At 43.5% G+C, this 16948-nt stretch overlaps 1 protein-coding gene across 1 annotated transcript; it reads left to right on the plus strand.

The window, feature by feature from the left end:
* Positions 1–1709: 1709 nt before the first annotated feature.
* On the plus strand, positions 1710–5541 carry LOC140995421 (sentrin-specific protease 2-like). The gene is made up of 8 exons (XM_073465410.1): positions 1710–1844; positions 3467–3589; positions 3691–3756; positions 3905–3993; positions 4291–4396; positions 4840–4945; positions 5052–5107; positions 5250–5541. The coding sequence occupies exons 1-8, from the start codon at positions 1710–1712 to the stop codon at positions 5346–5348; spliced, it is 780 nt and encodes a 259-aa protein (XP_073321511.1). The 3' UTR covers positions 5349–5541.
* Positions 5542–16948: the final 11407 nt, after the last annotated feature.

Genomic DNA, 16948 nt, shown 5'->3' on the forward strand with positions numbered 1-16948 from the left:
AGAGGGCTGGGGGGAGTTTGATGTGTTGGTATGATTTCAGGTTGAACGGCGTCATGCAGTGGATGAGGGGAGGTCTGCACCATAACATGCCTTACATGTAGGCCAAAACAGTGAGGGGTTGGTGATGCGGGGTGCACTGCATCTTCTCCATGGTGCTCTTCAGTCTGCTGGAGGGGTCTTTCTGTTGTTAGACTAGGAGCAAACAAGCTATTCTTGATCTGTCCTGGATTAAAAGGGAAAATGCCACTGCCTCGGAAGCCAGCCTGGGCATTTGATGGTGTCGCTGATTTTGCCCATGCCTTTGCAAACAGTGGCATAAACAATGCCCTGTCCAGCCTTCTGCCACCACTTTCCCTGGTGATGAGCCTCCCTTCCTGTCTCCAATGATGTTTCAGGCTCTTAAACAGTGCCCTATCTGCTGGCTGCAGATAATGAGTTGTGTGGGGGGGCAAGCTAAAAACAAAGACATTGTTGTCTTTCATTAATTTCAAAAAGTCCAAATTATAAATGTGGGAGCTGTGCCCGTCTACTAGCAACACATGGGGTCGTGGGTCACCTTTTGGGAGATGCAGCAGAAACTGCTTGCCCCACTCCAAGAAAAGTTCAGTGTTGATCCACCCATTATCAGACATTTTCACTATTGTGTTGGCTGGGGACCCCAGGAGCCACTCTGCCTTTATACGTTTCCCCTTGAAAATAATCATAGTGGGTCCATACCCACCAACAGCATTCAGGCTAGCCAGGCAAGTGGTTGTCTCCCCCTTCTCCCCACCAGTCACTTCAAAACAGGGAGCTCCAACTTCAGCCACTACCTTCGTGGAGAGGAAGTGGTCCTGCAGCCCAGTTTCATCGCAGTTCCAGATATGGGAGGGTGTGTCTTCTAATCCCAGGGTCTTGATCATGTTTTGGAACTTAGTAAACCAGTCCATGACGACAGTTGGGTTGAACCCTGCTGCCCTTGTCGCAGAGAGGCCTTCTGGTTTTCTGATCCCCAGATGTGAGTTCCTCCGCATGAATCCCCTGAACCAGCCATAGCCAGCCATGTCACTCACTGTACTAAAGCCTTTTAACCCCTTTTTTTTGGCAAACTGGAATGCAAGCTTTTGTATGTCTTGCATCCGTAGGGGAAACCCCCGCCTCCCAAGGACTACTATCATGTCTGCTAGCTCTGCCTCATCACTGGAAGAAATTATTGGATTTCTCCCAATTGTGTGTTTGTGATGGCCTGTTCCTTTGACTCTGCGCTGAAGAGTTGACTTAGGGACATTCCAGGCCCTAGCCAATAGCCTCAGTTTTGGGATCCCACCAGCCTCAACAATCTCCTTGTACTCTTCTATTGCTCCCTTCATCCTGTCCTCACTCCACCGATTCAACTTTCTGCCCTGGCTTACTTTCCTGTGTCCTCTCTCCTCTCCGCTATTCTGTCTCTGTTGCTGTCTCCTTGCTTGCTCTCTCTGCTTTGCCATTGTGGTCTGTAACACATTGCATTTAGTTATCAATTAAGATGGGATGGGAATTCATTGGTAAATAAATAAATATGGCATGTAACATTTTTATAGGTGGATAGCAGTGTTGAGGACAACCTCTCTGTTGAGGAGGTTACAGAGGGCATCCTCAAACTGGATGATGCACTTCAGAGTGCCATTCAAAACACTAAACCTCAAAAAAAAACAAAAGGCAAAAAACCCACTCCTCAGTTAAAGGTGGGGATGAAAGTTATGAGGAAGAACGTGAGGAGCCAGCAGAGGAAAGGGGGTAAATTGGACCCCACTTACCTTGGACCCTACACGATTGTGGCCATACAAGGGAAAAGTGTGGACCTCCTGGACAGCCATGGAGTGACTGTACCTAAAATAAATACAGATCACTTGGTTGTTTTTACAGAGGAAAAACCAAGAGTTCCCCACAAACTCCACCCACCACCCCCTCCTCGGCTGTCCCATCCACCACCTCCTCCTCTGCTGCTCCACCCACCACCCCCTCCTCGGCTGTCCCATCCACCACCCCCTCCTCGGCTGTCCCATCCACCACCTCCACCTCGGCTGTCCCATCCACCACCTCCTCCTCTACTGTTCCACCCACCACCTCCTCCTCTGCTGCTCCACCCACCACCCCCTCCTCGGCTGTCCCATCCACCACCCCCTCCTCGGCTGTCCCATCCACCACCTCCACCTCGGCTGTCCCATCCACCACCTCCTCCTCTACTGTTCCACCCACCACCTCCTCCTCTGCTGCTCCACCCACCACCCCCTCCTCGGCTGTCCCATCCACCACCTCCACCTCGGCTGTCCCATCCACCACCTCCTCCTCTACTGTTCCACCCACCACCTCCTCCTCTGCTGCTCCACCCAACACCCCCTCCTCGGCTGTCCCATCCACCACCTCCACCTCGGCTGTCCCATCCACCACCTCCTCCTCTACTGTTCCACCCACTACCTCCTCCTCTGCTGCTCCACCCACCACCCCCTCCTCGGCTGTCCCATCCACCACCTCCACCTCGGCTGTCCCATCCACCACCTCCTCCTCTACTGTTCCACCCACTACCTCCTCCTCTGCTGCTCCACCCACCACCCCCTCCTCGGCTGTCCCATCCACCACCTCCACCTCTGCTGCTCCACCCACCACCCCCTCTGCTGTCCCACCCACCTCATCCTCTGCTGTTCCACCCACCTCCTCCTCATCGGCTGTCCCACCCACCACAACCTCCTCAGGGCAAAGGGCCTCTGCCCTTTCAGGTTAGCTGCCTGCCTCACATCCACAAACTCCTCAGCAAGCACCTTTTTGATAAATGTATTCACTTTTATTAACTTCACTTGCAGTTTTAAATGTTCAGGGTGAAAATTTTATGGGTGGGCTCCGGTCTGCTAAATATTTATAATCAGTCATAACAACTCAGAGGATTTCGCAAATAAAGATGACAGTAAAATACAGACATAAATTGTGAATTTAGTGATGAGTTAAAAGTTCTGCTGAATATTTTCCATCAGAAAACTTGAAATAGCCTGGAAGTCGAATACACATCAGAGTAATCCAAATTTAAACAATTGTAATGTATTACACCCTTAATAGCCTATATCATGAATAGAAAAACAACATTTTTGTGTACAAAAACATGTTATTCAATAAGCTTAGCATTTGAGCAAATTTATTTTGTATCTCAAGTGTATTTTATAAGTCCTCACAGAATGTAATTCTACAACTTTAAAACTTACTTTTATAGATGTGAAAGACGCATGGGAGGGGAAGAGGGATTATGTCCTCTTTTCCAAAATTGGCCCATATAAAATCTTCTTTGGGGATATTTACAACACTGGGCCACAAAGGGAGTTTGAAAGTGAGGTGAGGAGTTTTTTTTTCTTTTGAAATGGTTTCTGTATTGAGCATACCTTTAAGTTAGGCACAGTCATTTTTAATTATTTTTTTGACATGCAAAATATGTTTTGAACATTTTCTTTTTAAATTACAGGTTATCAATGCATATCTGACCCTGCTTGTCAAAAAATATAATGATGAGAACACAGACAAGGCGTTTGTATTGGACTCATTTGAAATCACCCGCATTTGGGAGGGACAGAAACCCAAAGTTAAGGTAATAAACAATATTATCTCATGTTATTGCAATAATTAATACACCAAAATATGCTACTGTATAATCACCAGAATTTTTTGATTTCTTATGTTATCTTGCAGATTGACCCACTGCTATACAATTTCATCGTGGGTATCGTAAACGAGGGTCATCACTGGATGCTGGTGGTAATTTTGTGTGTGTGTGTGTGTGTGTGTGTGTGTGTGTGTGTGTGTGTGTGTGTGTACATGGTGAATATGCAGTCTGCATAGTATTGATGAAGAACTTTAACGCTACTCTTACAGTATATTTATTAATTTTTAACTCTATATTTAGGTGATCTTGCCAGCAGAGAAAAAAACTCTTTTTCTGGATCCACTGGGTGAAAAGAAAACATCAGTCAATCACTGCAAGAATGTTACAAGGTAAATTAGTGTGAATTCTTCTTTGACACTTTAAGTACATTAGGTTAAAAATCATAGACAGCAAAGTAAAATCTGTGTATAAGAGTGAAGTAGACATAAATACATTTTACTTGCGACACAGTGCTGTATTCCAATAAAAATGTGGTTTGAAACTGTAAGAAACTTTGCATATTTTGGTGTTATCAAATTTTAAATGACAGTGATGCAATGGACATTTAAAATGTTCATTGTATTAAATGACTTTTCAAGTAACGTTGCACCAATTTTTACTACATATGATATGTATTTGTCTTTTAGATCATTCATGAGACACAGGGGGCTAAATCCCTCAAGATGGGCATGTGAGACCATGCCCCACCCAATCCAAAATGATGCAACGTCCTGTGGGGCCTATGCATTGAAGGTATACAGTATGATTAAGCATACTATAAGAATTTGAATGTTTAATCACAAGCAGCAAAACCTCTTGGGTCATCAAAATAGCAAGTTTAATTGATAATGTGCACATGGCTATTGATGATTTGATGTAGTCAATCTAGAAACATTTACTAGAGACGTCTGAAAGTTGTGTACAACTCACATTAACTCCATCATTGATTAGATGTTATAAACTCTGAACTTTGCCTTAAGTGTTTGATGTTACACAAAAACATGTTTAATAACCATGCATGGATGCAAAGGCAGTCAAATTTTACATGCATGGGTTGCTTTAATTAATTAAAATTACACAAAGATTAAAGCTAATGTTGATGTTGGGCATTGTACAGTTCAATGAAATTCAAATAATTATTTTAGGATTACTGTTCCTTCCCATGATAAATACATTCTTGCATCTTTTATTCACAGTTTGCTGAGTGCATCTTGGGTGGACTGCCCTTGCAGTTTGACAACTCCACTACAGGTGTCAACCATATAAGAGAGGGCATTGCAGTCTCTCTTCATGAGAACACAGGTTATTCTTTTTTCTTACATTTTAAAATTAAGATATATTAGGCTCATTTGCTCTGACAAACATTACTCATAGTTAAGAAAATTATGTTTATTCCATGTTTTTGCAGATGACTTGTCAAACCTCTGTCACATCTGTGGGGAGCTGGATGGGGACACCAATTGGGTAACTGCTTATGTTTTCTTTGTCCTTCTTAAGCTTTTTTTGTTTTTTTTGGCTAAACATCATTTCAAATTTCATGAGAAAATGAATACACAAAGCAAAAAACATTTTAGTGTTTAATATTGTAAATGTCTAATAATTTCAGATTGGCTGTGACATGTGCCCACGGTGGTACCATAGCACATGTACAAAGAAGCCAGGCAGAGGAAAAAAGAAGACATTTGTTTGTGCAGCATGCCAGTAGCAAGGGTAGCTACTGGCTGGTAACCCCAATTGTATATAGTTGAATTTTGTTATATTTTTTATTGTCTAATGTATATAGTAGTATTTTTGTAGCATGCTGTTAAGACATTTAATGACAGTTCATAGTTCATAGTTAATGTATGTAGCCTAAGTATGTATATGTATGTAAAAAATAATAATATTTTGTGATGACATGTTTGGAGTGGCTTACTTATTTTAAGATGCTGTTTCTATGGTCATAGGGTAGGAATATTGTTTTATTGAAGACATTCTTCAGATGATTTTAAGTATCAGATTTGAATGAGATCAAGTCATTTTTAGGCAGAAATCACCATTCAGTAACTGCATTTGGCCTCCAATCAATTTTTGGCAGGTGAAAAAGCACATTTTGTGTTGTAATGGTCCTTTAAAGGAGTTCCACATGGTCCTGTGAGCTTTAGTGTCTATTTTATGAAGCTCTTGGATGAGATCAAGTCATTTTTAGCCAGAAATCACCATTCAGTAACTGCATTTGGCCTCCAATCAATTTTTGGCAAGTGAAAAAGCACATTTTGTGTTGTAATGGTCCTTTAAAGGAGTTCCACATGGTCCTGTGAGCTCGAGGGTTTATATTATGAAGCTCTTGAATGAGATCAAGTCATTTTTAGGCAGAAATCACCATTCAGTAACTGCATTTGGCCTCCAATCAATTTTTGGCAAGTGAAAAAGCACATTTTGTGTTGTAATGGTCCTTTAAAGGAGTTCCACATGGTCCTGTGAGCTTTAGTGTCTATTTTATGAAGCTCTTGGATGAGATCAAGTCATTTTTAGGCAGAAATCACCATTCAGTAACTGCATTTGGCCTCCAATCAATTTTTGGCAGGTGAAAAAGCACATTTTGTGTTGTAATGGTCCTTTAAAAGAGTTCCACATGGTCCTGTGAGCTCGAGGGTTTATATTATGAAGCTCTTGAATGAGATCAAGTCATTTTTAGCCAGAAATCACCATTCAGTAACTGCATTTGGCCTCCAATCAATTTTTGGCAGGTGAAAAAGCACATTTTGTGTTGTAATGGTCCTTTAAAGGAGTTCCACATGGCCCTGTGAGCTTTAGTGTCTATATTATGAAGCTCTTGAATGAGATCAAGTCATTTTTAGCCAGAAATCACCATTCAGTAACTGCATTTGGCCTCCAATCAATTTTTGGCAGGTGAAAAGGCACATTTTGTGTTGTAATGGTCCTTTAAAAGAGTTCCACACTGACCTGTGAGCTCTAGGGTTTATATTATGAAGCTCTTGACTGAGATAAAGTCATTTTTAGGCAGAAATCACCATTCAGTAACTGCATTTGGCCTCCAATCAATTTTTGGCAGGTGAAAAAGCACATTTTGTGTTGTAATGGTCCTTTAAAAGAGTTCCACATGGTCCTGTGAGCTCGAGGGTTTATATTATGAAGCTCTTGGATGAGATCAAGTCATTTTTAGGCAGAAATCACCATTCAGTAACTGCATTTGGCCTCCAATCAATTTTTGGCAAGTGAAAAAGCACATTTTGTGTTGTAATGGTCCTTTAAAGGAGTTCCACATGGTCCTGTGAGCTTTAGTGTCTATTTTATGAAGCTCTTGGATGAGATCAAGTCATTTTTAGGCAGAAATCACCATTCAGTAACTGCATTTGGCCTCCAATCAATTTTTGGCAGGTGAAAAAGCACATTTTGTGTTGTAATGGTCCTTTAAAAGAGTTCCACATGGTCCTGTGAGCTCGAGGGTTTATATTATGAAGCTCTTGGATGAGATCAAGTCATTTTTAGGCAGAAATCACCATTCAGTAACTGCATTTGGCCTCCAATCAATTTTTGGCAGGTGAAAAGGCACATTTTGTGTTGTAATGGTCCTTTAAAAGAGTTCCACACTGACCTGTGAGCTCTAGGGTTTATATTATGAAGCTCTTGACTGAGATAAAGTCATTTTTAGGCAGAAATCACCATTCAGTAACTGCATTTGGCCTCCAATCAATTTTTGGCAGGTGAAAAAGCACATTTTGTGTTGTAATGGTCCTTTAAAAGAGTTCCACATGGTCCTGTGAGCTCGAGGGTTTATATTATGAAGCTCTTGAATGAGATCAAGTCATTTTTAGGCAGAAATCACCATTCAGTAACTGCATTTGGCCTCCAATCAATTTTTGGCAGGTGAAAAAGCACATTTTGTGTTGTAATGGTCCTTTAAAAGAGTTCCACATGGTCCTGTGAGCTCGAGGGTTTATATTATGAAGCTCTTGGATGAGATAAAGTCATTTTTAGGCAGAAATCACCATTCAGTAACTGCATTTGGCCTCCAATCAATTTTTGGCAGGTGAAAAAGCACATTTTGTGTTGTAATGGTCCTTTAAAAGAGTTCCACGTGGTCCTGTGAGCTTTAGTGTCTATTTTATGAAGCTCTTGGATGAGATCAAGTCATTTTTAGCCAGAAATCACCATTCAGTAACTGCATTTGGCCTCCAATCAATTTTTGGCAGGTGAAAAGGCACATTTTGTGTTGTAATGGTCCTTTAAAAGAGTTCCACGTGGTCCTGTGAGCTTTAGTGTCTATTTTATGAAGCTCTTGGATGAGATCAAGTCATTTTTAGCCAGAAATCACCATTCAGTAACTGCATTTGGCCTCCAATCAATTTTTGGCAGGTGAAAAAGCACATTTTGTGTTGTAATGGTCCTTTAAAGGAGTTCCACACTGTCCTGTGAGCCTTAGAATTTATATTATGAAGCTCTTGAATGAGATCAAGTCATTTTTAGGCAGAAATCACCATTTGGGCTCCAATCAATTTTTGGCAGGTGAAAACTGTATTTTAGGCATAAACAATATTAGGCACAAAACACATCCAAACATGGGAAGCAAATACTATAGGGCCCAGATCAGGTAAAAAACAATGCAGAGTCACAAGGATCATTGCAAAAGTGACCATTACTTTATTGAAAACACGTTGTAACTTGGACTCGGAGGAAAGCTTAACAAAGGAGGCGTCACTGTGTGGCGTAAACTCTGATATATAGTGCTCTGGCTGTTAAATCAAACATACTGTAGAGACGTGTCTATCACGTAATTGCCATGCCTTAGTTCGCTACAAACTACACTTCTTTTGGCCACAGTTGTGATAATGTGTGGTAAGTGTGTGTGTATATGCACATTATGACCGTTTAATCCAAAGAAAAGCAGACGTTTAATAGCGCTACCGCTCAACGGGCTGCTGTGCGCGCTCCCGCGGCCACAAATCAGATTCTGGCAGACGATCACTTTTTGGCACGACACCTGTCGCGGAGATGAGAGCACCTGCTGTCGGCGGGACGGAGAGGGTCGGTGGCGGGCACATAATGCCGCTGGCCGTCATGGTGGCATTTGCTGTCGGCGGGATGGGAGGATGCAAGCCGGGGACGGAGAGGGTCGGTTCGGCCCCACTGACCAGCGTCAACGGACTCTTCAGAAATCCAGACTTTACCTGGTGAACTTTGCTGTAACTATCGGGGGTAAAGTGGACACTGCAGAGACGGGTGTTGGTGGCTATTTTGGGATCATCCCTATGTTCCCCGGGTCCCATGTTCCCCGCTTTGTATGTGACCGGGGAACATGTTCCCCACTGTTCACCCAAAGGGTCCTATGTTCCCCGCTGTGTTTGTGACCGGGGAACATAAGACCCTTTTTTAGAAAAAGGGTCCTGGCCTTTTTCTAAAAAAGGGTCCTATGTTCCCCGCTTTCCCCCAAAAGGGTTAGGGTTAGGAAAGGGAAAATTGAATGTTGACGCCGAACGTCACTAGAAATAGCATTTCTTCTCTGGGCTGTGGACCACCTTATGTTGTAGGAAATGTTTGACCAAAAGAGTGTGTGTGTTTTTCTTTTTAGAAATGGTGTACCTGTGTTGTGTAAATCGTACCAGCATTGTATTGCCCGTTTCTCCAACATACTGTATACCACATTGTTTGCATTGAATTAGGTATACACAGTTTTTCAGGTGGACATTCCCATGATTGTAGGTCTTAAAGACGTTGTTATTGTGCTGGTTGCGCACCCAGGGTCAGTGCTGAAAAAACTCTCCATGCCATTTAGGTCTGGAGTCAGTGCAGGTCTTAATTTTGGCATTAATTAAAATGTCTTGTAAATTTTTGTTTTTTCTGTAGGCCGCAATTATCTATGGTCTTTTAAAATTTGAGATTTCTCCACAAATTTGTTGAAATTGTTTTTGATACTTCTAACCAACTGTACAGTAGATGGAGAATAAGTGGTGATTAAAGGAAGCAGGGAGCTGACCACCACTGGCTTGGTCTGTTGAAATGTATTGAGCATCCTTCGTAAAAAGGTCCTAGAGTAGCCTCTAGTGGCTAAAGCTGAGAACAGCAGTTTGGTGGCTTCTTTAAAGTCCTCCTGCCTTGTGCATATTCTGTGAAATCTTAATAGTTGTGATTTAACTAGGCCTGCATAAGTATGTTTAGGGTGAAAACTTGACTTCTATAGGAGAGCATGCGTGTCTGTCTCCTTGAAAAATACTTTAATGTCAAGTTTGAGGCTTTTTTCAAAATTTGGTCCCTTAAATGTGGTTGTGTCCAGGAAGTCCACAGAGGAGGAGCTGAGGCTGGATTTAACGCCAATAGACGGGTTGTGGCTGCCAAGAGTGAGTAGAAATGCATCAAAATCCTCTCTCGAGTGGGTCCAAATGCCCCAAATATCATCCAGAAATCTGAAATAGTGTAGAGGTTTTTTGGAGCAGGAGGCCAAGGCTGATGTTTCCCATTCAGCCATGAAAATATTGGCATAGGCTGGTGCGAATTTTTTGCCCATGGCTGTGCCTTTAATTTGTAAAAAGAACTCTCCATTGAATTCAAAATCATTTCTTTTAAGGTTAATTTGTAATAATTGTAAGAGTTCTTTGTCTGGTCTCTTAATGTCCGGGTATTTTAGAAAAATGTTTTTTATGGCCTGAATGCCTTCTTTGTGTCACACCGCGGTGAGGTTTGTCTTGTCTTGGGTTTTTGTCTCGTAACTTCCTGTTTTATTTTGAAACTCTCCTCTCGTTTCAGGTCACTTGCCCTTCCTCATGTGCCACCGGTCTGATTGTCTCACCTGATCCCTGATTGTTTCCACCTGTTCCCCATTACCCTCATGTGCTTATAGTCTGCGTCTCCCCTTTGTCTTGTGCCAAAGTGTTTCGTCCTTGTCCGTGCACCCAAGCCTTTAACCACAGCCATAGTCGATTTTGCCAAGAGTTTTGCTACGCCACGTAAGTTGTTTTCTGTTTCCTCCTTTGAGAGTGATTTTTCGTTTGTTAAAGTTTTCTAGCTCAGCGTTCTGTTTTGTGTTATTTTGTAAACTGTTTTCTGTCCTCCCTTTTGGAGCAATTTTGTGTTTAATTAGTATTAGATAGTTGTAGTGCCTCCTGTTTAGGTGAGCCTTTTCTTTTGTCCCTTTGATCAGTAGTTTTTGTTTTTCCTCCTTCGGGAGTGCTTTGATTTGTACTCTAGCCTTTTGTTTTCCTCCTTCGGGAGCGTTTTGATTTTTAGTCTAGTTTTTGTTTTCCTCCTTCGGGAGCGATTTATGTTTTAGGGTCTTCCCTGAATCTAGTGTGTTTTTTGTCTCTCCCTTTTATTGGAGATTTCCCTTATTAGGAAGTTTATCTTCCGTTAGTTATCTTGCCAGGACTTAGTTTATTAAGTGAGCTTTTCATAGCCCAATTGTTTGTCACTCTTCAAAGAGGATCTGAAATCAATAAAGTGTGCTTGTACGTGATATTCTCTGCATCTGAGTCCTCATTTTAGTCCAGGCCTCACACTTTGATGTCAATGTTTGTATACAAACTATGTCCATTGTGAATAAAAAATAATTTACAGGAATTTGGATTTGTCTGATGAAAATATGACTATGAAATATGTATCTTTAATGTAGCTGGCATGCCTCGTTGAGAGGGTTCAGATAGAAATCAATGAATTCAGCAGTGAAATATGTTTAACTGCTGCAGTCGGACACAATTGGCCTCCCTGGAGGGATTTCACCAGGTTTGCTCCACTTAGAGGGGTCTTTGTGTATCTTGGGCAGCATGTAAAATATTCTGGGCCTGGGTTCAGTGTCTCCCATAAGGTAGGCCTTTTGTTTAATATTAATGAATTTTTTACTATATAATGATTGAATAATTTTATCTATGATTGGAATTGTGTCTTTATAAATGGGTTTGGTCAATTTGGAGTAATAAGTTTTATCATTTAATTGTCTATATCCCTCCCACAGTTACTGTTCTCTATCCATGAACACCACTGCACTGCCTTTATCTGCTGGTTTGATAATGATGTTCCTGTTGTTGCCCAGTGAGAAGAGGGCCTCAAATTCTACACTGGTGAGGTTCTGTTTGACCCAGCCAATTTTGAATTTTGTTTGTAAGTGCTGAATGTCAGCATCAATGGCAGTAGTAAGTTCAGGAGGCAGTTTGCCCGTGGGAGGGACCCAGTCTGATTTGGGAGTGAAAGGTGGACGCTCGGAGTCCGGTTTGTGTTCGAAATAGGTAGCCAATTTTAATCTCCTGTGATATTGTTGAATGTCCCATCTAATTTGTTCTCATGTTTTTGTTGCTGCCTTTTAGTGGGAATGAAGTTGAGACCCCTACTCAGCAGAGCAAGCTGTGCTGCAGTTAAGGTAAATTTATTGCACAGGTAGATGACATTTTTGTACCCCATATGAGTGACAGCATTCACAGGGATGCCTATTTTAAATGTTGCAGCCAGTGATTCAGGATCTGTTTGGCCGTCGAGTGGGACCAGTGGATGCCGTCCTTCTCGGTGGTGAAGGACCCCCTGGCCAATGCTGGAATGAAGTGGTGGTTGGCGGTGATGTAGCCATTGAGGCGTCTCAAATTGTCCTGTTCCTGGTGAGGGAGAGTCCTCACCGCCCTCTGTAATTGTTTGATAGTAGTACTAGTCTGGTTGACTTTTTGTGCCCTGTTGTTCAAACCAAAGGATAAGATTAGTTTTTGTACTGTGTCGGACATCTCAGTTTTTCCGAGGATGACCTCTGCATGTCGGAAAGTGGCTCCTGGGAAACTTTCAATTTGTAGTTCTGGTTGTTGGAAGGGAGGGAATCTGGCTATGTTAGTCACCTATGATGAGCCATTTTTTTTCTGGCTGTGAGACACCAGTCTTTGCTCTTATTGGTAGTGTTGATGTGTCTAGTAGGTCTGCGTGTAGATGTAGGTCTGCGTGTAGGTCAAATTGTAGTCTGCTCTGGACTGACTCACGTGACTTGTGTGAAATCCTGGGGAGAAGTCCCCCTTGTGGCTGTTGGTTGTCAGGTGTTGTGGTGGCCGTCACCATCCGGCTCAAAGTGACAGGCTCTCCTCCTGTGGAGATGTCAATCAGTAGATCTTCCTCCCTCTCCTGTGCCTTTTCAGGCTGATGGAGTGGAAGCTGGATTGGTGGGGAGGTGAGATGCCTGTCTTGGGACCCGTGCGGCTCTCTGTTCTTTTGGCAGAGTCTGTGGAGGGGGGGCGGATGGGAAGGAGAGCAGGTTGGAGAAGGGAGAGTCAAGGGGCGAGAGGGGAGGAGGGGGAGGAGGAGAGGGGAAGGAAAAAGAGAAGGCAGGAGAGGTGGATGGGGGTGAGGTCCCCTCTGTGATCTGCTGTGGGTCCAGTGGCTGATCTCCTCTCTGTTGCGTCATGGTGGCTGTGGAGGTTGTGGGCTGCACGGATGGTGCTGCTGTGGTAGTCTGACGCTGGTAGGGTCTCGGTGGAGCATGTACCTCTCCCGTGACAGTGAGCCGGTGTGTCATTGGCGGCGACGCTGGTTGCGGTTCCGTCCGTGTTGTGGTGGGACGTTCGCTCGTGGGCTCCGGTGGCGGATCATCTGACGTCTGGCTGCTGGTGTGTACAGTCACAGGACGCTTTACAGTCTGTGCGGGAGGTCCCGCTGTTGCTGGTCTGGTGGTGGTGCGCACCGCCAGTGGCGCAGGTGGACACTGGGCTCAGTCAGTGTCCGGATGTTGGTCCGAGGGTCTCTGCAGCAATATAGCATATGTGCTGTCAAGTGTCTCTTGTTTAATGCGGCGGCCGAAGTGCCGTCTGGCCCAAGCTGAGGCTATTTCAAAGTTCTGCTGGATCAAAATTTGAATGTCATTCTGCATACAATCCTCATAGTGGTCCCAGAGGATAATTGTGGTGGTGTGTGCCCACTGTCTGGCATCGCCGTCTATCAGTGACAGTGTTGTGGGGTTTGGAGCTGCTGGTTTAATAGCAGTGGCCAGATTGTGCGTCATTTTGGCTATAGTGATTGGTGGTTCAGCTGCGGTGATATTGTCCAGATGATGCGTGGCCTTTATGATTCTATAGATTATGCGTGTCCAGGGTCCGAAATTAACTTTTTGACTCACCAGCCAAGTGGACTGGTAGATGAAAAAATCCACCGGCCAAGCATATTTTTTACCGGCCAAAATAATAAATTGCCTTTTTGTGTTACATAACCATTCATTACCATACATTTCATTGAGATAAAGTATTATGTTGAATACAAACTTAAAGAAGAGGCCAGAGCAAAGTTGAAGCGTAATTATTTTTAATATATTGATGAATGTATTTGTCAACAGGAGTTAAAACAAGATCAACAAGAATGTTTCATGGTATTAAAACCTCTTTCACATTCTGCTGTGGAGGCAGGAAAGGACAGGACCAGGTCAACCAGTGCCAGCAAATCAGGGCAGGAATGCTTATGGCTCCTGTTAACACTGAACCACGACATCTTCTGTAGGGACTGGGGCTCTTGGTACATCAGTGCCTTCAGGACAGTCCACTGGTCAGAGATCCTTTCAACATCGATTCCAGCGGTCTCAAGGACAGGCTTGAAGTGGTCCACCAGGAGTTCCAGTTCACGTTCACCAAAATCTAGATTAGAATAATTGTACACATTACATTAGAAAAAACCTAATGCTGTTTTAATTCTCAAACTACCAAAATATGATCATGAACCTGAAACTAACCTGCCTCTGCATCTTCTGACTCTGGCCAGTTAGTGAAGCTGACCAGCTTAGTGGCACACAGGACCCCTACACTGGCATCCTGGAACCTGTCTGTCATACTCTCAACTAGCCTGGCAAGCATTTTCTCCTTTGAGCTGACAAGGATCTTGCTGTCACCAATGGTCAGTGAAATTCCCTGATAGTTGTTGCTGTTGGCAATTGTGGCTTTCATCATGGGCCCTTGTCTGAAAATAATCATAATGATCATTATTTCAGAATTTATCTTTACAAAAAAACTCTCTCTATCTATCTATCTATCTATCTCTCTTTTTACACAGTCATTTCTCTTAATTCTCTTAAGGTAAGTATATTTTATGGCAGCCTAAATAAACATACCTGGTTTTGTACTTCTTAAGTACTGCCTGTGTTGAGGACAAGGATCTGTGGGCCTCTGCTATGGCCATTGTGGACCTCTGCAGACCAGCAGACAGGCTGCTCAGGTGTGTGAGTGTGTCATGCAGGAAGCCGCAGAAGTGGACAACAACAGCCTCCCTGGCAACACTGTAGTATTTCCTGGCCTTGGCCTGCTGGACACCTCGGACATTTTGGGCATCAGGAGATTGAATCTGAAATACATAAAGAACAAAGACATACAAATAGATTAATTGCTGCCCAAAAAAAACTATACTTTTTATAGAGTACTTAGCATACAAATCTAGAGTCACTACCTGTTCCAGATGCTGGACAAGCCCCTGGTAACCGCGCAGGAAGTGGTCCAGGGCGCGCAATAGGTGTCCTACCCATCTGGTACCACCGATTCTGGTGGGTACCAGTGGTGTGTGCCCAAGAGCCTGGAAGCTGTTTACCAGGTTTGCCCTGTTCAGTGGACTGGTGTGGTAGAAGGTGTAGAGCCCACTGAGGAGGTCTTCTACTTTCTGGAACATCACATTAGACCGAATGGCATCAGAAAAAGTCAATTCAAGGCGGTGTGCCATACAATGGATGCCGATGATGTAGTCCCTGTCCCCCTTCAGCCGGCTGACCACACCATTCTTGGCTCCAGTCATCACAGCAGCTCCATCTGTTGCTACAGCGACCAACTTGCTTTCCCACTCATCACATACTCCCTTCATGATGGCACTGATGGCTTTGCTTATATGCACTGCATCTGCCTTCTCCACCGACTTGATGCCAACAAACTTCGAAGCAATTGTGCCCTCGTGGCAGAATCTGACATAAACTAATTCCTCCTCTTTCACAGAACTGTCTGTGGAGCCATCTGACATGATGGAAAGAAATTTGGCGTTTTTCAGATTCTCTCTGATGTTGTTCCTCTCCACCTCTGCAATGTGGTGCATGAACTCTTTGGCCTGCTTTTCATTTCTATATGTTGAGCCCACAGTGAGTCCTTTCTTTTCATCCAAACTGCAAAAGTAAAAAAAACAGGTTATTTCATTAAAAATTAACTTATGATCATGTTATTCAATATAGCTGTTTCTCCTCTAATTTTCTGTATGTAACATTACTTTATACACAGCAGAAAATCAGTGAATGTTCTAAGTAAAATAATTGTAAAAGGTGGTCATTGATTATTGAATTTTCATTTTGATACAAATGATACTTAAGTGGAAAATTTAAACGCTATTGTGGGATTGCATTTTCATTTTAAAACATTAAACAACTAACAGGTTACATAAGACAGTGACACTAATTTCAGAGAAGCAAAGATTTCACTTACTCGCACATCCACTCAAAGTCAGAGAGCGGTCTTGCCCTCTTTCCAATGGCATGTACATTACGAAACAGTATCTTCATCTTCGCGCTGGTCTGCTCCGACATTGACACAAGCGCCGTCACAGTGGGTGTCGAGAGGAGAGGCTCAGCTTGAGCCCGAGACACAGACATACAGGAATGGTGACACTTGCTACGCTCATGATCGCGGATGTTCTCCAGCTTCATCGTTCTGTTTCCGATAACAAACGAGTTGTGTCGGCTTTTTCTTTGGCATACTGGCGACACACTGAACAGCTCATCACCAGAGCCTCAGCATCATACTGTAACCAGTCTCTGGGAACCCCTCGATCTCCAAACCTCCACGTTTCGCAAAACTTTCTCCTTGAATGTGTGTCTCCATCCTCTTTTTCGTTGCGTTCGTGTTTTCGTTTCAAAGGTCTCTTGACTCCGTCCAAATACCGCCACATACTTAAAATTACTACTAAAATTTGCTTACGGTAATTAGCAGCTGTCCGGCGTAAATTGATAATCACCCTCTTATTCCTACTCTGCCTCTGATTGGCTGGTGTTCGTTGCTGCCCAAAATGTCAGGGTCAGAGGCCCAATCAGAGGCAGAGTGCGGGCGATCTTCACACTGTGTGTGTGTCTGTGTCTGTGTGTGTGTGTGTGTGTGTGTGTGTGTGTGTGTTGTGTTGTGTGCGTCCCAAAACGCAGTGGACTCTTTGGTACAAACATTTACCCGCTGGTGTGGCGGATAACCTCCGCGATTTACTCGCCAAACAGAAAATTTACCCGCCATTGGCGCTTGGCGGGTGTTAATTTCGGACCCTGTGCGTGTCTTAAGGCTAAAATCCAGATCAGTGGAAAGAGGAGCACTGGTCACTGGGTCCCGCCGGGGTCCTCTGGGTGTCCCAACA

This window comes from Pagrus major, chromosome 5, assembly GCF_040436345.1.
Source record: "Pagrus major chromosome 5, Pma_NU_1.0".
NCBI lineage: Eukaryota > Metazoa > Chordata > Actinopteri > Spariformes > Sparidae > Pagrus > Pagrus major.

What these genes read in the sequence shown, in the direction of transcription:
- LOC140995421 (XM_073465410.1), top strand. Translation starts at nt 1,710, where the DNA reads ATGAAAGTTATGAGGAAGAACGTGAGGAGCCAGCAGAGGAAAGGGGGT. An exon ending in GTGGGGCCTATGCATTGAAG is followed by an intron (nt 4,397 to 4,839) that starts GTATACAGTATG and finishes TTTTATTCACAG; the next exon opens with TTTGCTGAGTGCATCTTGGG. An exon ending in CTCTCTTCATGAGAACACAG is followed by an intron (nt 4,946 to 5,051) that starts GTTATTCTTTTT and finishes ATGTTTTTGCAG; the next exon opens with ATGACTTGTCAAACCTCTGT.